Raw genomic sequence first — 23,852 nt, 5'->3', positions numbered from 1 at the left:
CACGACTGAAACGACTTAGCAGCAGCAGATATTAAATATAGTCCCCTATGCTATATAATAGGTATTTGTTGTTGATTTTATAAATAGTAGTATATATCTGTTACTGCTAAACTCCTTATTTATCCATCCTCCACTTTCCCCTTTGGTAACCATAAGTTTGATTTTTATGTCTGTGAATTTGCTTCTGTTTTTTCAATAAAATCATTTGTATCAATTTTTTAGATTCCACATATAAGTGATAGATGGTATTTGTCTTTCTTAGTAAGATTATCTCTAGGTCCATCTGAAATGGAGCAGGACCCTATGGGTCCTTGACCCCGTGTCTTCTGCCTGCCTCTTGTCTGGGTAAAAACTTTAGCCAAACAATAAATATAATCAGGGAAGTGAGAAAATGCAGAATAAAAGGAAAACAGTACAACAAGACTAAGTAATAATAGTTTAGTCAGTAAGCAAAGTCAAGGCTTTAGCTCCTTCTCAAGGGCTACAGATAATATTCTGAGCCATGTCCTGTGTCTCTTATAGAGACCAAGACACCCACCAGGAGGAAGATGTTAACTACATGATGACCAGACTATAGTCATGGCATTAGTTCAGTTCAGTCCCTCAGTCGTGTCTGACTCTTTGCGACCCCATGAATCGCAGCACACCAGGCCTCCCTGTCCATCATCAACACCTGGAATTCACTCAGACTCACGTCCATGAGTCAGTGATGCCATCCAGCCATCTCATCCTCTGTTGTCCCCTTCTCCTCCTGCCCCCAATCCCTCCCAGCATCAGAGTCTTTTCCAATGAATCAACTCTTCGCATGAGGTGGCCAAAGTACTGGAGTTTCAGCTTCAGCATCATTCCCTCCAAAGAAATCCCAGGGCTGATCTCCTTCAGAATGGACTGGTTGGATTTCCTTGCAGTCCAAGGGACTCTCAAGAGTCTTCTCCAACACCACAGTTCAAAAGCATCAATTCTTAGGTGCTCAGCCTTCTTCACAGTCCAAATCTCACATCCATACATGACCACAGGAAAAACCATAGCCTTGACTAGACCGACTTTTGTTGGCAAAGTAATGTCTCTGCTTTTCAATATGCTATCTAGGTTGGTCATAACTTTCCTTCCAAGGAGTAAGCGTCTTTTAATTTCATGGCTGCAGGAACCATCTGCAGTGATTTTGGAGCCCAGAAAAATAAAGTCTGACACTGTTTCCACTGTTTCCCCATCTATTTCCCCTGTTTCCCCATCTATTTCCCATGAAGTGATGGGACCAGATGCCATGATCTTCGTTTTCTGAATGTTGAGCTTTAAGCCAACTTTTTCACTCTCCACTTTCACTTTCACCAAGAGGCTTTTGAGTTCCTCTTCACTTTCTGCCATAAGCGTGGTGTCATCTGCATATCTGAGGTTATTGATATTTCTCCCGGCAACCTTGATTCCAGCTTGTGTTTCTTCCAGTCCAGCGTTTCTCATGATGTACTCTGTGTATAAGTTAAATAAGCAGGGTGATAATATACAGCATTGATGTACTCCTATTCGTATTTGAAACCAGTCTGTTGTTCCATGTCCAGTTCTAACTGTTGGTTCCTGACCTGCATATAGGTTTCTCAAGAGGCAGGTCAGGTGGTCTGGTATTCCCGTCTCTTTCAGAATTTTCCACAGTTTATTGTGATCCACACAGTCAAAGGCTTTGGCATAGTCAATAAAGCAGAAATAGATGTTTTTCTGGAACTCTCTTGCTTTTTCCATGATCCAGCGGATGTTGGCAATTTGATCTCTGGTTCCTCTGCCTTTTCTAAAACCAGCTTGAACATCTGGAAGTTCACGGTTCACATATTGCTAAAGCCTGGCTTGGAGAATTTTGAGCATTACTTTACTAGCCTGTGAGATGAGTGCAATTGTGTGACAGTTTGAGCATTCTTTGGCATTGCCTTTCTTTGGGATTGGAATGAAAACTGACCTTTTCCAGTCCTGTGGCCACTGCTGAGTTTTCCAAATTTGCTGGCATATTGAGTGCAGCACTTTCACAGCATCATCTTTCAGGATTTGAAATAGCTCAACTGGAATTCCATCACCTCCACTAGCTTTGTTCTTAGTGATGCTTCCTAAGGCCCACTTGACTTCGTCATGGCATTATATGCTGCAATTCCGAGAACTGGCCTGAAGGAAATGGTAACAAACCAAACCTGGAACTAAAGACTAAATGTACTTAAAACAATCAGGAGGACGTTGGTCAGACCACTGACAACCAATTTCAAGATGACCGTCAGAGCTGACAGTGCTCTTTCTGCATGTAGCCCTCTCCTTTAAAAATTCTTGCCCCCTGATCAGTGGGTGGAGATGGGGATTGGCCTCTGGACAGAAGTCCATGTCCTTCCGTCAGCCCAAGTTGCTGGCCTTTTAAATAAAGCAACCTTTCCTTTCCACCAACCTTTTCTTTATTGGCTTTGGAGCCGGGAGCACCCGGACCCACTTTCTCTAATGGATATTGGCGCCCACATGAGGCTGCGCTCTCACGATATCTGACTCCCCTCTCTCGATATCTGGCTCCCTAGGGTTTTTCCCTAGCGAGGCCACGGCCATGATGATGCACCTGGAAGGCTTCAGGGAGCCGCTGCTCGTGGCTCGCGGGCCCCTCTGAAAGGGATTTGTGGGGGAGTTCCTAGCAGCTGCCTATACCATTTGTTTCAGGGATCCTCCCTGTTTCTCCCCTGCTCGGCGCTGATTCCCAACTATGCTTTTCCTTGATGGAACAGAAAGACGCCTCTGGACAAGCCGACGAGCTCCAAGACCCAGTCAGTCCAGCGGTGTGTACCCAGCTAACTTTTCTTTTGAGCGCAAAGAGCTATTTGGGTGTTTTGCCAATTGGTTCTGATGTGTGTCTGCCATTGAGGACCCTTTGTGAACACTGAAGGTCTTTTGGGTGTTTTGCCAGCTGGTTCTGACGTGTATCTGACGTCAAAGCCCATTTGTGTTGGAAAGTGTTTGTTTGCGACTCTGTATTGGTAATCCTTGTTGAAGGGTTTGTGACAGTTCTGTCTTCTGGTATGTGTGTGTGTGTGTGTGCCACTTGTGTGACTGGTATTCTTGTTGCCTTTTGTAAAATGGGAAATTCAGGTTCACTTCATTAGAAAAACCTTAGCTATGATATTATGATTAAAGAAAAAGAAAGATAATTTTTTAGCAAATATACAACAACAGTATTTTTTAGATTCCAGAAAAAAATGGTGAAGATGAAACTCTTGAAATTTCAAAACTGGTTCTTTTTGCATATGCAGTTAGAGAAAGCTAGCTTGATAAAATACTGTTTTCAGAATTCTGACCGGTTGTACTAAGCTGGTACAAGACTGGAATTTGATTTTCTTTCTTTTACTGGTCCCCAGGTAATGTTCTCCCTGTTAATATTGAGCTGCTTTGGATAACAAATTGCAAGTTTCTTTCTCTAGCTAACTTTGAGAATTCCAAAAGGCTCCTGGGCATCTCTGAAGGAAATATTTAAGTGACTAGGATTATCTGGTATACTAAATTCTATGGAAGACATTTGATAACTTGCAGATCACACTGCCAAACTAGTAAGAAATCTAAAGGATTCGAATGGAAATGTTGTTTTGCTTCAAACCATAGTTTTGACCCTAATGTTAGGATGGAAAAAATTGTCTAGCAACGTTATCAGAATATTCTTGCTTATGGTGTGTCACCATTGGCTTTGAGTTCACTGCCTAAAGCACATGGACAATGCTTCTGTGACAATGTGGTATAAGTGCTACAAGTATGGCCCAAGAAATGTTTCTCCATCGACATACCTCTCTGTCCTTGTTTGTTACGTCTGATTAGTTTCCCCCAACATGGATAACTAGGCGGATAGATAAACAAGATGTAGGCCTAATATGAAGAGACATGAATGGACCCAGAGCAGGCACTGAGCTACTCTGGCAATGATGGAAAAATGTGTTGATTATCAATGTGTTCTATGGAAAGATTTGCAGTTAAAAGGGGGAAACAATGGAAGACATTTTCACATATTGAGATATGGGAAAGTCATTCTGGCTTATATATGGTTTAATTTGAACTTTTAATATATCTACTTCATTTATCTGTTGATAGACGTTTAGGCTGCTTCCATGTCTTGGCTGTTGTGAGTACTGCTGCTATGAATATTGCATGCATATATCTTTTTGAATTAGAGTTTTCATCTTTTCTAGATATATGCTCAGAAGTGGGACTGCTGGATCATACGATAATTTTGAGATTTTATTTTTTTTAAGGGGAAACTCTGTACTGTTCTCCATAGTAGCTGCACCAGTTAAGATTCTGACCAACAGTGTAGGAGGGTTAGAGGGTCTTTTAAAACTTGTTTCTATCTAGATATCTATTATCCAAAGGAATTGATGGATAATAATACATAAGAACATTTTGAGGATGAATATTACAAGAGGAGTCCCTTTGCAAGCAGTTTAATACTTCATAGATGACCGTGAATAAAAGCACTTGATTATTCTAAGAATAGACATATCAATCTTACAGAATTGAAAACTCAGACTGAAGTAATCCAAGTTTTCCAAGTAGGAATATGGCAATCATGCACGTTCCCAGTATGTGCTGGGGAAAGGAGGGCTTATTCCATCAGTGGTACTGACATCGCTGGTTAAATGTGAGAGTGTGGGGAGTGCACCTGCAGTTTACACAGGGTGCAAAGGGAATGTTCAGATGGATTCAAAGTTTTAAGGGTCAGAATCAAATCAGAAAAAAACCCACATTAAAAAAAAAAATCTTAGTGTGGATCAGGCTTTCTAACAGCAGTATTAGAAAACTATATATGTATAGTTGACAGGTCTGATTATATAAATATTAAAACTGTACTTGTAATAGCTAAAAACAAAATTAAAAGCAGATAAATCACTTGCAACATGTAAAGCCCTTGGATAGTGTTCCTACCAACAAAGAGTTCTTCCAAATCAAAAAGAAAAAGATGACCACCCAAAATGGGCAAAGAACATGAATGAGCATTTTTGAAAAGGACATTCGAGTAGCCAGCAGCTGAGTTGGAACCCTGGGGCACTTGTGGGGGAGTAGGAGCCCGGGAATGGAATGGTGATTACTTGCGGAGGCAGCAGAGCCCCTCCACCGGAGGTTGATGCGGCTTTGTTACCCAGCTGTGCGTGGGATGTGCTTGAAGTTCAGCTTTGTCAGCTGGCCATTGGTTACTTGTCAGTATTAAACTTGAATGTGATCTGATGACGTATGGCTTATTCTGAACTCTTAAACGAAAGAAATTCGGTTTTAGCAAAGAGACATGTTTCTCTGTGACTTTTCTTAGCTTCCCCAACCCAGTTCAGGATATCAGACCCTGGGTTCCACTCTCTGCCCTTAGACTGCATCTAGGGACCATTCCTTGGCCAACATCTTGAGGGCTATTTTGCAATTATCCCAAAATGATAGATCTTAATAATAATAAACACGTCCGTGCATGCTCAGTCATGTCAGACTCTTGCAATCACATGGACTGTAGCCCACCAGATTCCTCTGTCCATGGCATTTCCCAGGCAAGAATACTGGAGTGGGTTGCCATTTCTTCCTCCAGGGGCTCTTCCCGACCCAGGGGTTGAACCCATGTCTCCTATGTCTCCTGCTTTGGCAAACAAGTTCTTTACCACTGAGCCACCTGGGATTCCCCAATAATAAACACATTGCCAATCAGATTTAAAGTTGGTCTTTTAAAGTGGCAGATCTCTTTCTGTCAAATTCTTACATAGAACCCAGACATGTAGTGAGACAGGTGAAGTGGAGTGTTGAGGCCACAAAGGCCCCTGTCTGCTTTGCCTCCTTCTGGCTGCTGGTGGCAGCCCCTCTCCCCCAGGGCAGCACCCTGCAGCCCCCTGGAACACAACTGGACCATGACTTCAAGGAAAAAATGTTGCCAGAATCTGGCCTCTGTACACCAGTGCCAAATTAAATCTTGGAGACAGAGTTTTGGGTGAAGTAGAAAGAAATAGCTTTATTGCTTTGGCAGGCAAAGGGGGACACAGCAGGTTCATGCCCTCAGGCCTGTGTGTCCCACTCTGGAGGGAGTAGTAAGGCGTTTTATAGGAATGGTTCAAAGAGCAGGGGGTTATCAGCTTGCAGACATTTTTCTGATTGGTTGGTGGTGAAGTAATTGGGAGTCAGCATCATCAACCTTCTGGTTCCAACCAGTCTAGGGTCTGTCTGCTTTTGGTCCGCAGTTTTCATCTGGTGGAAGTCTGCTTCCTGTAAAAACAACTTAGGAATATGTGTCAAGTCTTAAAAAAAAAATCTTTCAGGGAACTTCATGATTCTGCTGTGTGGTGGATTTATAGTCTAAATCGTTACCAGTTCCCCAGCCCAATAGCTATTCTTTGTTTCTGCATCTTCTCATTCCCCAGTCATTAATTCTTGAATCAGCCTTTTGCTTCAGAAGACAAGGGGGCCTGTATGTGGTTTCAAAAGCAACTTCTAATTTTAAGCACTGGCTTCAGCAGTGCTGAAGTGAGTTCCATAAGGTAGAATGTATAATCACGTTTGTTAATTTGCTCAAAATGTGCAAACCTAAAGCATTTTGTTACTTAAGTGTATATCAAAACATCACGTCAGACACTTAGAAATACATACCATTCTTATTTCTCAAATTGACCTCATAAAGCTGGAAAAAATGAAATTAAAGTGAAACATTAAAAAAGAATCTTAGGCAAACAAGAAAATACTGGGTCCCCCCCAACCGGCCATGAGGATTCCATTTACTTGACTGACCCATCAATCTAGTCACCTGTTCTGACTCAAAGCAAGGTCAGTAACTCGCAGGAGAATCTGAAAGGACCAAGAGGTGTCATGACCAAGTATAGAAGGTGTTCCTGGAGCCCACATGGCTCCTGACCAGCCTTTCTCAGCAGGGCATCATAGGCATTCAGGGCCACATGCTTCTTCCTTGGGCCAGCTGAGTCTGAGCTTCAAGAAGCATTTGGCACCCTTGACCTCAGACATCAAGTACATCATTGCAATGACCCAGGATGCTTGCACTCCTCTCCAAATATTTGCCCCCGAGAGGTGGTGTCAGCCCTGGCTGGGCATTCCCGCAGACCTTGCCACTCTAAGGGACAATGTAGGGATCTCCCAGTGTGGGCTGCTGTTTGGGGGGTGGCCCGCGGCAGTTACCGAGGAGCTGTGAGCCCAGTTGTGACACCGCTGAACATTAAGGCTTTGCTTTATAGAGGATGTAAAACGTTTATTGTGTCCATCCTTCAGTTAAAGCTTTCGGTTCAGTTTGGTTTCTTTTTATGACCGTTCATTTCGGCTGCCTTGAATATATGACTGACATTAAGTTTATTGAAGATGCCGTCCTGGTCGTTTCTGCGTTGTAAACACCACATGTGAAGCTAACTGTGCTCCTCACTCTTCCTGGAGGTCTGAGCTCTCCACTTCTGTGGCTTGGCTCATCTGCATTGGAGGCGTATGGACAGGGCAGTGCTTTTAAGTGGAAGCACTTTTTAATGTTGTGCTGATTTTGAGATATACTCTGGAGGAGCATAAGGGTAAAAATAAAAACCGCTGCTTGTAAAAAGGTATGCCCTGAGTGTGGCTGTTTCCTCCATGTCTGCCAGGCTGGAATGACCTCTTAGATGTAAATGATTTCATGGCCTTTAGACACTCAAGTTTCCGTAATGTAGGCTTGGGAGGCATGCCAGTGCCGCTCACCTCTATATGATGGCAGCAGGCAGGGCTTCAGGGGAAATGAGTGAAGGCAGAGGAGCAGGAGAATTGATGAGGTAAGGAATGGCAGGAAATATATGGGGAGAGGCAAATTGATCTTTTAAGCGTCATTGCCAAGAATTTCATTGTTTCCTGGGCCGTAATTAAATGTTTTGAACACTTTTTCATGTTTAGTAGTTAACAGAAGGTTGGCTCACAACTTCTTTTGAAGGTCACCTGTGTATTGTGAAATTGACATAAGCAATTCACTCCCAATCTCACATCCTTCCCTTCTCAAAATTGTTTTTCCTGTCCAGTACCTCACCACACCCTATGTCTCCAGCATTCCTAGTTAAAGGACTGCCATGGTCCAGGTTCCCAGACTTGCATCATGATAGCAAGAACTTGAGTGCCTGGTCAGTAAACAGACTGACCACCAGCCTATCCCGTCAAGATTCAAATTAAGCTGCTCTGGACTGGGGTCTGGTCCAGGTGCCCTGTATCATCAGGCACGTTTGGGAAGCACCTAACACGGTTCTTTGATCATCCTTTGATGAAAATGTATGTGGCAGGACAACACAAAGACACTAAAGTTTGGACAGAGCTCATGAGTATGAATGACCTTTTCATGTGTCCAAAAAGGAAGTAACTTCTTTACTTCGAAAATGATTCTGTAATTTGCAAAATTATATAACACATAAAAATTTCCAGCATACAATGGGAACCCATCCCCATTCACAAAATGTTTCAATGAAAACTTCTCTCCCCACTACCAGACTGCCAAGATAATCAACAACTGCTTTACATTTTAAAGGAAAAAAAGAGCTTACTTTGTTATTTTCTGTATGATTTGAAAAAAACCTAGAACATAAGTAGAAGATTAATATAGAGGCAGCATGCATGAGGTGTATGATTTAATTTCTAAAACTGCTAACTCACAGAATTATTTAATACAGGTTAGATGCTTTGGGGAGAAAGAATAAATTACAAGTTATGTTTTCACAACACTTTCAAATTATCATGTCTTGAGAGATAATGAAATGGAGTAGTAAAAGGCCAGGTGTGACTGTAAATCAATTAAAAGCAAATTCGTTTTAAGAAATTAATAATACCAGTTCATACTGAGTGCCTAGCAGATGCCAATTCTATGCTTGGTTTTTTATGTATATTATTTCATTTAGTTCACATAACAGTCCTACAAGGATTATCATTTTCATAGGAGAAAACGAAAAGTCCGAGAGGAATTAAATGCTTGTCCAGAGTCATGTGGAATTTCAGGAGTTGAATCTCTGGTCCATAAACTAGTCTCTCGGTCTGTTTATGGTGAGTTTAAACCATACAACTTGGCATCTAGACTCAGACGCTCTTACAAGTGAAAAGGGGTGCTGTTGATAATTACAGGTAGAGAACACTGGGTGTTTGGCCACTGTAATGTGGATAAAGCCAGTTTATTTAGTCATCAGGCAACTTAAGCGTGGGGATGGGACATAGAAATTGAATGAGGGCATTGAAAAATACTTGCTAGCTTCTACAGATGGCTCCAGCATACAAAAGAAAAACTGAAAATTCAAACATAATGAAAGATTATGTTAACTCAGTCACAACTCAGCTGAGATCCTCTATAATTTTATGTGAATTCTAGCCAATCAGTACAGTGGTATTGTTACTAAAGTCTGTGTGCCTGCATGCAGTGAGGCTAAACGAACCGAAACATTGGAGTTTGGAGCAGAGAAAAGATTTATCTCAGGGACATGGAACGTGACGGATGGCTCGTGCCCACAGAAACCCCAGACTCCCCAGAGGGTGTCAGCAAGCACTTTTTAAGGCAGACTTGGGAGAATGGGTCTGGTTAGCTGTTACAGACCTCTGGAATTCTTCATTCTTGCAGCTGTCACATAGGGCAGGTCACGATGCTCCTGTAAACCTCCAAGAAAACACGTTATTCTCTGTTCTGTATATGAACAGATTCTTAAAGTTCAGAATCTTGAGAATGGGCTCTCCTGTATGTTTCAGGCTGTAGGCAGCATCGTCTAACAAAAGGTGCAGTCACTGTGGCTGAGCACCAGCAACAGAGCACAAAGTGTAAGCAAAGGGACAGGTCTCACGCAGAGCCAGGTTTGCTCTTCCTGGTCACAGTCCATTTGATCTGATGTGCTGCAGAGCCTCCAGAAAGCCTCAGGCCACAGTTTCCAACAGTCGCCACTGTCCACCATGAAGGAAAGCTTCAAGTGCCACCATGTGCAAAATGCCCTTTACAGCACGTAACAGTGGTCAGCGTGACTTTTCAGACCTATAGAGAACGTAAGTGGTTGCCTTGGGACTAGCAACTAGTGGTAGAACTAGAAAGAAACATCCCGATTCAGGCTCCATTTCCTTTCTAGATTTTGTTCTCTAGACTCTCCTTTTTTTTTTTTTTTTTCAGTCTTAATATCTTTTTATTGAAGTATAGTTGATTTACAATGCTGTGTTATTAATTTCTGCTGTACAGCAAAGTGATTCAGTTATATATATATTATATACACATATATATTCTTTTTATATTCATTTCCATTATGGTTTATCACAGAATATTAAATATAGTTCTCTGTGCTATGCAGCAGGACCTTGTTTTCTATCCATTCTATATATAAAAACTTAAATCTACTAACCTCAGCCTCCCGCTCCGTCCTTCCCCAAGCCCTCCCCTTGGCAGCCACAAGTCTGTTATCTATGTCCATGATTCTGCTTCTGTCTCATAAGTAAGTTCATTGGTGCCATATTATAGATTCCACATGTAAGTGATAGCGTGGTATTTGCCTTTCCCTTTCTGACTCCACTTACTGTGATGATCTCTACTTGCATCCATGTTGCTGCAATGGCGTTATTTCCTTCTTCTTATGACTGAGTGGTATTCCATTGTATGTACGCACCACATCCTTATCCATTCATCTGCTGATGGACATTTAGGTTGTTTCCGTGTCTTGGCTATTGTGAATAGTTCTGCTCTGAACATAGGAGTGTGTGGATCATTTTGAATTAAAATTTTGTCTGCATATATGCCCAAGAGTAGGATTGCTGGATCATATGGTAGTTCTAGTTTTAGTTTCTTAAGAAACCTCCATACTATTCTTCACAATTGGCTGTACCAATTTACATTCCCACCAGCTGTGTAGGAGAGTTCCCTTTTCTCCACACCCTCTCCAGCATTTATTGTTTATAAACGTTGTAATGATGGCCATTCTGACCCTTGTGAGATGGTACCCCCATTGTGGGTTTTATTTGTATTTCTAGACTCTTCTTGAGTGAGAATATTAATCTCCGTTGCAAACTGCTTGTTCACAGCATTAAGCACTTCACCCACAATATCACACTCATATTTTATCAATCCTAAGAAAAGGTCTGTGCTATTATTATCATCTCCTTCCTAGAGGTGAGGAGACTGGAGTACCAGGAACTGAAGTTATTTGCCTCATCTCACATATCTGTGTGCTCTCTCTTAATTAATTTATTTATTCATTTCTAAATTTACAAGCTTTAGGTAAAGTTCACCTTTTAAGTGAACTTTTGTTTTGACAAGTGTAAAGCATTATTTCCTGGCAAGGATTTACATTAGCTTTTGAGGGATATGAAGAAAAATAAAGTGAAGACCCAGCTTTGAACAGAGTTTGTAGACCAGTGATCATGTATCCATCACTATAATATCATGGTTTTCCACCTTTGAGTCAGAAACACTCTCAGAAATGTGGAAGTGCATTAATGTTCTGGCAGATAGTGGTTTTTTCCTTGATGGGGGTCGGAGGGAGGTGGAAACTGCCTTTGTGATCAGCCATAAACAAGATTTCTGCAGTTTAGGGCTGTGAGATCAGAACAATTTTATAGACAAAAGCAAACTATGTTAGGAGGGCAAATGCCTATGCTATATAGAATATCACATTTGGGGCAAATTACTCCAACATGCTTGGAAATACAATGGAACAGTTTCTGTATTGTGAGGTAGCAACTATTACTTTAGTAATGGGTGAGAGATTCATTTTACTCCATTTAAAAGATGTAAAGCTAACCATTGCCACAAGGAACTTTTTGTACAAGACTAAAAAATCACTTTCTCCTTTGGACTGTAACATGTTTAGATTGTAAGGAAATGCTTTCTTTCAATAGCTGCTCATTTAGCAACAACTTCCCTGTGTAATATAGAGGTTGCAAACTGGAGAATGTATATTTAGCTGAATTCAAAATCCATTTCAATATGTTTTGAACTGCATGTGTAAAGGAAAAGCCAGTTCTTTTTTTTTTTTGATTGAAAGTTTCACTGTTATAATAGTGTTCATTTATATAGATTTCACATATATCCAAATAGCAGAAATATGTTAAACCCATGAAAATAAATTTTTTTTCAATTTTATTGCTGTATAGGTGATTTACAATGTTGTGTTAGTTTCAGGTGATAGCAAAACCATTCAGTTATACAAACATGCATAGACACACACACACACACACACACACACGTATATATATATTCTTTTTAAGGTTCTTTCCCATATAGGCTATTACAGAATATTGAGTTCCCTGTGCTGTACACAGTAGTACACAGTAGGTCCTTGTTGGTTATCTGTTTTGTGTATAGTAGTGTGTATAGCTCCTAATTTATGCATCCCCCTGACCTTTTCCTTTTGATAACCATGAATTTGTTTTTAAAATCTGTTTCTGTTTTGTAAATACGTTCATTTGTATTATTTTTTTAGATTCCGCATAGAAGTGATATCATACTTGTCTTTCTCTGTCTACCTTAGTATCATAACCCCTAGGTCCATCCATGCTGCTGCAAATGGCATCATTTCAGTTTTTTATGGCTGAGTCTTCTCCAACACCACAGTACAAAAGCATCAATTCTTCAGCACTCAGCTTTCTTCACAGTCCAACTCTCACATGCATACATGACTACTGGAAAAACCATAGCCTTGACTAGACGGACCTTTGTTGGCAAAGTAATATCTCTGCTTTTAAATATGCTATCTAGGTTGGTCATAACTTACGTTAGGTAGTTAGAATATGGAAAAAGGGTCCAAAATGGCGGTGGCTAAAAGACAAGGAAGGGAAAAGCCTGCGAAAATAGAACAAAGGAAGGTCCGAGGACCGGGGTGAAGACCTCAAGTAGAACAAACAGCACTCTGGCTAAGCCCAATTTGCATAGGGCAGGCCCAGGGGGAGGAAGAAACGTAAAAAGAGGAGCCAAAGTGCTCGCTGTCTCTCTCCCGTGTGCTGGCACGCTCCTCCACTCTCTTCTCTTCGCGTCTTTGGGTTGGCATGCCCTCACGCTTCGAGGATGGATTCTCCTGCTATCTTCTAAATAAAATAGAGCTGTAACACTGATTTGTCTAAGAGCTATAACACGGTTTGTCCAAGACCCGAGAGCTGTGACGCACCAAGGGCTTTAATATCCGTCGCTCCAAATCTTTGTTGTGGACAAGACAGAACAGAGGAGCATACACTCACCTGACAGGACTAAGTTTGGGGCTTCCCTGGTGGCTCAGACGGTAAAGTGTCTGCCTGCAATGCTGGAGACCCGGGTCCCTGGGTCGGGAAGATCCCCTGGAGAAGGAAATGGCAACCCACTCCTGTACTCTTGCCTGGAAAATTCCATGGACAGAGGAGCCTTGTAGGCTACAGCCCATGGGGTCGCAAAGAGTCGGACACAACTGGGCGACTTCACTTCACTTCAGTATTCCATTGTGTGTATATACCACATCTTCTTTATCCATTCATCTGTTGGTGGACATCTAAGTTGTTTCCATGTCTTGGCCATTGTAAATAGTGTGGCAGTGAACATAGGGGTGCCTAATATGTTTGAATTATGGTTTTCTCAGGATATATGCCCAGGAGTAGGATTTCTGGGTCATATGGTAGTTGTATTTTTAGTTTATTAAGTAACCTCCATACTGTTATCCATTGTCATTCTTTTTTTTTTTAATTTTTGTTTTTATTTTCATCACTCTAGGAGGTGGATTAAAAAAGATATAGCTGCAATTTATGTCAGAGTGTTCTGTTTATATTTTTTCTGAGCTTTATAGTGTAAATGTATTAAATAATATGTAAATAACCTTAAATTTAGGTCTTTGATGCATTTGCAATTTGTTTTTGTATATGGTTAGAGAATGTTCTAATTTTCTTCTTTTACAATAGCTGTCCAGTTTTCCTAGCATCACTTTTTAAAGAGACTGGTTTTTGTCCATTATTTATTCTTGCCTACTTTGTCATAAATTAATTGATCATAGATCCATGGGTTGATTTCTGGACTTTCTGTTCTGTTCTAGAGATCTATATTTCTATTTCAGAGCCAGTTCCATACTGTTTTGATTACTGTAGCTCTGTAGTATAGTCTGAAGTCAGGGAGCCTGATAGCTCCAGCTATGTTTTTCTTTCTCAGGAGAGCTTTGGTTATTTGCAGTCTTCTGTGTTTTCATACAAATTTTAAAATTTGGAAAAGCCAGTTCTTGTGTACAGTCAGAAGAAATCAAGATAAAAATGTTCCTTTAAGTTTTAGAAAGTTTTTATATGTTTGGGCTCTTTCATGATCAAAAATTGATGGAGCACTTTTCCACTGAGGAGTACATCTCATTTTTTAATTGATGCTGAGAGGAAAATGAGATGCAAATCTGTGTTTAGACTATAATTTAGTTATAGGTGTTCTGATCACCTTCCATTTACTGGCTCGTGCAAGGACCATCATGATGCTTTAGTTATGGAGACAGATTCCAGAGAAACTCATGCACAAATTCAGGAGCTACCCCTTTTCTCACAGCTTATTTTCTATCAACAGCAAAACAGGGCATTCGGGACTGCCTGAATCTCTTCAGGGTAGCTTTTCCTAAATGATTGGTTGGCCTTCAGCTTATCTGCACTGGGAAGGCTCTGTGTGCCTCCTAGATTGTCATTGGGCTGGCCTGCGCTTACCTTGGAAGAAGGAAGGCACCTGGAAAGCCCAGTCAAGCACTCTGAATGGTTCAATCATGCTAGTTCTCCTCAGGACTAGAATTCTGGCCCTGACTTTGATCTGCACTGCATCTCTATCTGGGCTCAACAAATCTGGGATGTCCCCAGACTATACCAAAAAAGTAACTTAAAGGGGAAAGGAGTTATATAGCTTATTGTAAGTTTCGGAAACATTTTTGTGTTAGGTAGCAGGTATCAAGTGTGGACATTTTGTACCAGCTCTTTTCATGAGCTAAATGTTAATATCCTACTCAGAAGAACTCCCCTCAAGTTCACAACCCAGATTATTTGGGAAGACAATATAAAGCAAGCTACTTGTTAATGATGGTTCAAGAATAACTGTGGCCACCCTGCCCACCCATCTGTGGCTCTGGGTTCATGCTCTACTGGAGAAAAAGGGCCAGGAAGAGCTTCTTCATTTCCTGGCTCAATTCAAAATTTCTGAAAGAAGCCCAGTGAAATCTAATTTTCATTCACTTTTTCTTTATAAGGGGTAGATTTTACATATCATAATACATTTTTTTCCATTTTGACCAAGGAATTAGTAAATTATGTCCAAAACGAAATCTAGCTTATCATCTCTTTATGTACAATGTAGGAGCTACAGATGGCTTAATATTTTTAAGAAGTTGAAAAATAATGAAAAGCAGTTACTATTTCATGACATTTGGAAATCATATGATATTAAACTTCATTGCCCCTAAATCAAGTCCCTAAATAGCCGTACTCATTTGTTTATATATTGTCCAGGGCTGCTTTCATGATACAGTGGCAGAGTGGAGTGCTCGCAACAGAGCTGGTGTGACTTTACAAAGCCCCAAATATTTACTGTCTGGCATTTTACAGAAAAAAAGAAAACTTGTCACCCTAGAGCTAGAACAGCTAACATTCAGCATAGCAGCTGAATAAGCACCCACTATAAAGTTTTCTTGGTGTTAATTTCCTTAACCATGTGTTGTAATGAGTGGCTTTGGTATGGCTATAAACTCTGTTCTGGGAAATACAGAAGAGGCCAAAGATGTGTGAAATTTAATGTAAATATTAATGTAAAGAAATAAAAAAACTCTTTCAAGTGACTTTCATAGAACAAAATGTAGATAATTTTCTGCATTCAATACAACTAGCTCTCTTTTAGACAAGATAATCCCAGAAAAAGTATCAGTTACAATATAACTCTTAAAATGTATTCTCCAGTTTTTTAGTCCACCTTTCCACCCCATGCTCTACCCACAAGATGTTCAAGTTATTATGAGTTTAGCCTCCTACTGCTCAAAGAATCTTTGGAGATTAGCGAATGAAGATGTAATTAAAATGAAGTTGAAAAAACAACTCTAAAATTGAGTCTGAAGAACATCAATTCAGGGGAGAATTTAGCACACAGATCTCGCTAGATCTATTAGAAGCTCTGAATGATGCTGCTGTCTTAGAGTCACAGCAGACATGTATGTAGTCTTCGTGTCTTGCATTTGCTGGAAAGGATCACTTCCTTTAATTACGGGCGTATCTTCTCAGTCACTCTGGGTGTTGTGCAGCGCATGTCTTCCAGGTAAAAACGTGACTAACTCACTCCTATAGCAAATGATGGGAAAAGTTGTATAAAGATCCTGAAGTCTAGAAGCTTTTGAGACATTTACTCTTATAATCTCTGAACCAGACTTTGAAGAACTGATTTAGAGGTTTCACAATTAGGTTCATCATTTCACGGAAATGCCATTTAAACTGGAGCAGCTCCAAGATTCAACAAGTGGGACATATTTAGATAAGCTATGGCACCAGTGGCATAGTGAAAAACAGAAACATGTCTCAGAATGGTATGGAGAGTATGCCAGGATGCAGAAGTAAGTATGCAGAATAACACCAAGATTCATAACTAAAATGATGTACACCCCTAAGGAACCGAGGGAAGTAAAACAGAGCTTCAGTCCTCAAAATGTGGTGCCTAGCCCCCTGCAGGTACATGAGCTGGGTGTTACCAGTCTGAGACAAAAAAAGTATGGGAATCCAGAGTAACTGTTCAGAAACTATTGTAATAGCTGTAACTATTGTAATAGTAACTTTACTATTGATTTTTAAAACTTAATTTAGCTTGTATTTTTGTCTTTTTTTTAAACCTTCTTACTTTTTTTATCTTTTAAAAAATTTTAAAATTCATTTTATTGGAGTATAGTTGATTTACAATGTTATATTAATTTCTGCTATATAAAAATGACTCAGTTATGTATATATATGTTATTTTTCATATTCTATTCTATTATGGTTTATCACAGGATATTAAGTATAGTTCCCTGTGCTAGACAAAAGGACCTTGTTTTTATGTCTTTTTTATTTCATTTTTATTTAGTAATTCACTTTTATTGCATTTCACAAATGTATGTCTGTAATGGACTGGAAAAAATGAACTTCCTTACAGAGAGTTTAAGAAACACTGTATATTGGGAAATAAACATGTTGCTTAATATTAAATAAGCTACACGTTTTCTTTTGTCATTTTACAGACATGACAATTTTATTTTAATAAAAGGCTGTGGTAACACCTGGTCAGTTATTTGCTATCAAATTACTGTGCTTGACCAGAAGGAGAGAGTTGTCTTTTTTTTTCCTTTGGGTTTAAACAACTTTTAAATACCAGATACTGCTTTATGTGGCAGGGGTGTGACAACAGAATTCTATTTAAATGGCTAAATCACTGCTGAAACATAGTTTAAGGTAGGGGCGGGGGTGGGGGGAGGACAGCAATCCTACAGAAATGTGTCGATTAAGTTCCTGTGCAACCAAATAGAAATGTCAGGATCTTCCTCCACTTAAGATGCAGGGACAAATGCACTGAGGCATGAGAAAAGAATTTGATTTACAATTTGAAGGAAAACCAGCAGTAAGATAATTGAGAGCTGGAAAGCAATCTTATTCCCGCCAAATTGCTTTCCTCCGTGTGTGCTCCATTTAGAGGTGAGATTCCGAGATTCGAATGCTTACATTTAGTTTGTGCATATTTTCTTTCCCTTGTGAATATTCCATCCTGTCGGATTAGGACTGTTGCTCTGCTGTGATCAGCAAAAGAGAATATTCTGAGTTGCCCAGTGCTGGATTATGCCTGAAGCTCTATAAATAGGAAGTGTTTTTTTTGGTTTTGTTTTTTTGTTTGTTTTTTTGTTTTTAGGTTCAAAGGTGACAAGCTGGCTGTTAACAAGAACATTCTTGGTCTCTAAATTGCTAGAATGTGGATTCTTTTTTAATTTGGGTTCATGAGAACGAGAGACATGAAAGCACATTGCAGATTTTAGAGTTGGTAAAATATTTAACAGTACAACCACCGCCACAACAGTAACAGTCGATACTACTGTTACCGATACAGTTTGTGGCAGGTGTTGCTTACAGTTTACTTTTTCCATGAAGTATTCATAAACAAGGATAGTTTTCCCCTCTTGGCCTGGGGAAATTACCTATAGGCATTAAGCTTATATTCATGGGTACAAAGATAAGATGTGTGCTGTTACTGCCAAACCCTTACTTAGCTGGTTCTCTGACTCACACAGATAGTCATTTCTTTATAATTTTTGAAAATCTGTGACAAAATTTGTCTCAGAAGTTTGGTCCATAGGCCATGTGTTCTGCCCATGAAAGCACATTTTTATGTCTTACAAGGAATAAGAATTTAAAGATTAAAAATATTTTTATATTAAAACATCCAAGTGGCCCTCTTAGTTTTACCTTCCTTGCTCATGTTAGAAGGTGTTTTGGGTTTGCTTACAAGAAATGCAGACCTGACATTCATTTCGATAAGTGTCTCCTGTGAGCCCCTGAAAACATTAGGGGCCAGAATCAGAATTCTACTGCTCTCCAAAGGTAAGGCATAAATTATCATTTGGGGAAGAAAAATAGAGGAAAAGTAAACAGGAATAGACAATGCAAATTAAGTTTGAGCCAAGAACATGCCTGTTTTAAATTTAAAATTGGCTATAAGCCAGAGCAGGTTATACCCTGGGTACCTAGAGGAAGATGGAGGTAAATAGAAGGGATGTTTTTATTAAAAAAAAAAAAAATCTACAGAGCTACAAGCTGTTAGCTCTAAAACTGATAGTCTGTGCCTCTCCTGGGCAGACCTTTGTCCACATGGACCAGGTCTTCCTGGGGTTGGTGAGCACAGGCACTGTGGTGATGCTCTCTCATACCTACCTCACACCTGCAGCTTACAGGCAAGAGCCCTCTCACTCTGGGAGTGAGAAACAAATGTGCCTTTGGCGTGAGCCTGAGTCAGCCCACAGTTCTGCACTGCCCCATGACTGAATAGGAAGGACTGTAAGAGCTGTACATGACAGATGGGGGTTGGAAGTTTAAATTACATGTGATTATGCATGCACATGCACACACATGCATGCACACGATGCATGCACACATGTGCACGCCCACATATACCCACAGGTACGCACATAGGCACAAGTGCATGTGTGTACACATACATGAATACACACATGCATGTACATACAGACATGCACATACATGCACATTCACATTCCCAGCTGCACTGGAAGCCTACCTACCTAAGGGAATGCAGATTGGTCAAGTTAAAGCAAATAATCCTAGAAAAAAATGTGATGCATACGTAACTTAAATATTTTAACTTAAAACACATCTATGTGCATTTCAATTTCTACATCTTTTGATAGAATTTTTTTTTCCCATCAAGTGACAATTTCCAAGAGCCAGTGAGGCTGGTCTTGAGCAGAAGTCTGATGCTCAGAGAGTTCTTGCCTAAACTACACTCTTCAGGAATCATCTGTCATTTCCAGCTCAGGAGTCTTTATATGGAGAGCGTGCTCAGCACCTGGGCAGCCACCTGTGTGCAGACTTGGCCTGGACGCACAAAGCTTTGTTGTGAAGCTTTTATAGTTCTTCCATCACGCCTAACTCGATAGCAGCAATGTTTGGCAGTCCCCTCTTCCCCCTTATCTGGTCTTTCCGAAGGATTCAACTTAGTTTTTATGGAAAACACTCTTCTTCACTTTGATTTGCTTATGTGTTATTTCACTAGATTTTATAATCTAATAAGACATGGTACTTGCATGAACAATTTTGGAAGAAAACTGATACTAAGAGCATAAAAGCTGAAGGGTTTCAAATGGACATGCATAGAGTTACCGACCAGCTTCATAATCCACTGGACTTTTGTCTCTAAGTTATGCAAAGAGGATGGAGGTGGTACTGATTCAGCTGTTTTCCTCATCTCTAAAAAGTTCACGATAAAATTTCTGACACATTTCCCAAAATGTATAGAATCTTATGGTCTGTATTTTTTCACTTACATGACCTCTGACTTCATCTTCTTTTTCTACATTTATTTTTTTGTTAGAACTCATGTATTTTCTTTCTATGTTCCTCATACCATGAGAGACATTCAGTCCTTCACTGGAATGACAGTGTGATTGAGCTTAGTAGATCTCTGCTTTTGCTGTTTTAAGCAGGTTATGGTCCATGTGTTATAAGATTTAGGGTCTAAAATTAGCATATGATGAAAAAATCCTTTAGGGAAAAGGACCCTTGGACATCCCTTGATAAGACTCTAGTTGAGTCCAACATAGATCTCCAGAGGTCTGAAGCATTTATCTTCCCAGAAGCTTGGAACAGATCCCTAAGTTGAGAGCTGGATAAAGCAGTTTGGCATGTCTTCAGGGAAGTACCTGACAAATCATAGGTGTGGTTCAAACCAGAGTGGTGCTGGGTGGGGTGGGGTGGGGTGGTCACACTCTGAGAAGAGTCCTGGGAACGGAGGTTCATGCTTCTCACCTCAGGCATCTTATACCACACTGCGTCTGACTTTAGCTACGTATGTGTTTCTCCCTATTAGTTAACTCCATGTCCTGACAAGAGAGAACACACACTCCTTCCAGTCTCTCTCCCCATATTCACTTAGGACATGCTCAGCAGCTGTGAGTTAAAATGGAAATGGAGAAGTAGAAAAATTTGTGCCTTTGGATGTTCATGGCCTGTTCTCCCTGTGTTCACCAGAAGTCCTTCAAATATGTAGTTCCTATTTTATTACCAACTGTACACTCTTAATAAAGGACACAGTGTTTCTATTTACTATTAATAAACCAATATGTCCTATGAATAAGCTAATAAACGTAGTCTTCAAAATAGAACTGCACATCGCGCCTGTTTCAGTGTTTTCCTTGGTAGACTGTCAAGGCACGGCTGTTATTTTGGGTGATTTTTATCCATCTCTGACTAATCTTTATTTGAGTTCCCGGAAGTATTTTTTAGTTCTGACAATTTGGTATGTAACATTTGACACCTTTGAAAGTGTGACCCCTGCGGACACTGGTTTGTTTTCAATGCGACAGTGTTGCATTGTGATTTAAGGTTCTGAGCAAGGACTTGGGTGGGACTATTTGGTTTTAAATTTCAGCTCAGGCTATTTATTTAATCTCCATGCACCTCAATTTCCTCACCTAGAAAAGGCATGTTAATAGTATCTCTTGCGTGGACTTACTGTGAAGATTAAGTGAATTCATCTGTCTAAGGTGCTGGAATCACTACTCGTGTGCCATGAGCACTCAGCCGGTTGTTGGTACTAATGCCGACCTCGCTGTGTGCATGCGAGTGGCTTCCGCAGCAGTGGCCGCGCTGTGCGCTGCCAGTGCCTGGGTGCGACGCAGTCGTGACACTTAGTGTTCTGGTCTTTCACCGTCTCCCTCCTCTCCCGTGCAGGTGGCCCCGGCCATTAAGGAGCGGATGATGAAGAAGGGGAGCCTCATGCTGGGCTACCAGCCACACCAGGGGAAAGTCAACTTCTTCCGGCAGGTGGTGATCAGCCCTCAAGTCAGCCGGGAGGACATGGACTTCCTGCTGGATGAGATAGACCTCCTGGGGAAGGACATGTAGCTGTGGCTTTGGGTCCCCCAGAGGCGCGGGTCCTGCCCTGAGGGTAAGGGTCCAGGGCATCCGGGGACACACAGACTGCAGCCCTTCTGGGGCGAGTAGGACACATGTCCCATCCTTGCCCAGCAAAACTGAAATGCTAAGCAAGTAGTGTTAAGTACTCTCTAGTTGCCAGGGGGCTACTGCTGCAATAAAGGAGGTAGTGAGAGGTGGGTTTTCTCTCAGACGACGCCTGGGACAGAGCCCCAAAGAGTTTAGTACCACATGGGCTCTGGGCTCATTGCTCTTGAAAGAGCAGCTGAATTAGCGGGTGGAAGAATGGTTTACAAGGTGTGACCCAGACACCAGCGGCCCTGGAATCCTGTTAGAAATGCCTGGCCTCAGCCTTCCCCCAGACCCACTGAATCAGAATCCCTGGAGGGTGGGGGGAGCCGGGTGCTCTGAACTTCATGCAGCCTTCCAGGTGCTTCTTAAGCAAGGTAAAATCTGAGAGCCAGCAGTTTAACGCAACTTTGAATTAACTGAGTACTACTCACTCTGATGTGTTTGCCCGCAAAGGGATATCTGATACTTTGGTGGCTCTGAGAATGCAGCTGTGGCCTCTTAGTACTAATGTTTAGGGGCATCAGAAGTATAGCAAAGCTGTTTTTAAAAGAGAAACTATATATAAGATGTTTACTTTATGAAAAGGTATCTTTTATGCAGGCTAAATGTTTATTCTCAAAAGTTAAAATTAACCAGTATCTATTATAAAGTATCTGAATTAGAGCTAAGGATAAAAGACACAGACTTTTGTAGTGTAGCCTTTTAATCAAAGCAGTGTCCCTAATTCATTTCCCAAAATTGTTCATGTCATTAATTGGGAGTACATGTTAGATATACATGTCTCTAATTAGATGCCTCTTAGCTTGAGGGGCTCCTTTCTTATCTTGATCTCTGCTTGTAGGAAATAACGAGAATGAAGTCCAGGGTTATACGACATTCCCTTTCTCAAGCTTTAAAATGGCAGTGTAGACTATTAAAGGGTTTATATTGGGCAGAGAATCAGGGAATTAGAGGTCTTTTGGGGCACACACCTCCGCCATTTATCCTGGGAGTGGATAATTGTAATTCTGTCTCTAATCCTGGTCCTAGATCTCTATCAGAATTTCCTTTGACTAAGAAATAAACAGAATTCAGAGGTGTGGGAGTAGGGGTCAACAAGGTACAATTATGACTCTCATTAGAGCTCCCCTCTGGAAGGCAGGGGATGGAGAGTGTTCAGGTATTAGACGGGAGCAGAGGTCGACAAGGCAGTTACACCTCTGGTTAGAGCTCCGCTTTGGAAGGCACGTGACTGAGTGTTCAGACGTTAGGCTTAGCGTGTTCAGTACCCATCTCGTACGCCTTCACTAACCTGCACCATTTAAATTTTGAAGAGTTAAAAAGCAGATATGTACTATTTCCTTGTATTCTGTATTTTCATTTTAGAGTGTATGGTTTCTCAGTATCTCCATCGGTCAAAGAATATTTTAAACTTTCTCTGAACTACTTTAATCTGTGGTATGTGTATTGCATCTCTTGTTGCCTCTTTGTTTAAACATCTCCCTAAAATGTTCTGAAACTGATGTTTGCAATAATTTGGGTTTAATGAAATAAAAAAGCAATGTGAGCACACAGTGTGTTTGGCTTTTCTTTTCCTGTCTTTCCCTCTTCACTGGATTGTACCAATACATGTTAGTTATTTATTTTGTAAGCAATACATAATCATTTGAATTTTTTAGGTGTTAAAATCTTTTGAAAACTTTTTATTATATTGGAATATAGTTGATTTACAGTGTTGTTTGTGGCAGGTTGATTGATTCAGCAGCTTGATTCAGTTATATATATATATATATATATATATATATATATATATGTAATTTTTTGGATTCTTTTCCCATATAGGTTATTACAGTGTTGAGCACAGTTGATTATCTGTTGTACACACACACACATATGTATATTAGTGTGCATATGTTAATCACAAACTCGTAGTTTATGCTCCCCCCACCTTCCCCCTTTGGTAACCTTAAGTTTGTTTTCTATATAAATCTGTGAGTCTGTTTCTCTTTCATAAATTAGCTTATTTGGTGCCAGTACGTGAATTGGGCTCTGTTGGTGTTTTAGTTAAATCATTGAGAGCAGGTTGGAAGTGGTCTGTTTTTTAGTTAACACCTTACATGAAACCAGTTATAACCAGTGTGGGTGTGCCTCTCGTTCAGTCTGTCTTCATCTGGGCAGGCCACGGGAGACCCCACAGCCCCAGTTCAACTCCTGTCAGGCCTTCTTTTGTGAGGAGA

At 40.6% G+C, this 23,852-nt stretch overlaps 1 protein-coding gene across 4 annotated transcripts in view; it reads left to right on the top strand.

Moving 5' to 3' along the window:
- GADL1 (glutamate decarboxylase like 1) overlaps nt 1-23,187 on the top strand; it is a 194,179-nt gene extending 170,992 nt beyond the window's left edge. For 3 of the 4 annotated variants that reach the window (XM_010817522.4, XM_010817525.4, XM_010817523.4), the window contains one exon: nt 21,361-23,187. In XM_010817522.4, the coding sequence (XP_010815824.2) occupies nt 21,361-21,534 (174 nt within the window). In that variant the 3' untranslated portion in view covers nt 21,535-23,187. The remainder of the gene's footprint in view (nt 1-21,360) is intronic. The other variant, NM_001102281.2, reaches the window with a different exon arrangement.
- Nucleotides 23,188-23,852: the final 665 nt, after the last annotated feature.

This window comes from Bos taurus, chromosome 22, assembly GCF_002263795.3.
Source record: "Bos taurus isolate L1 Dominette 01449 registration number 42190680 breed Hereford chromosome 22, ARS-UCD2.0, whole genome shotgun sequence".
Classification (NCBI taxonomy): domain Eukaryota; kingdom Metazoa; phylum Chordata; class Mammalia; order Artiodactyla; family Bovidae; genus Bos; species Bos taurus.
This window is presented reverse-complemented; position numbering and strand designations above follow the sequence as displayed.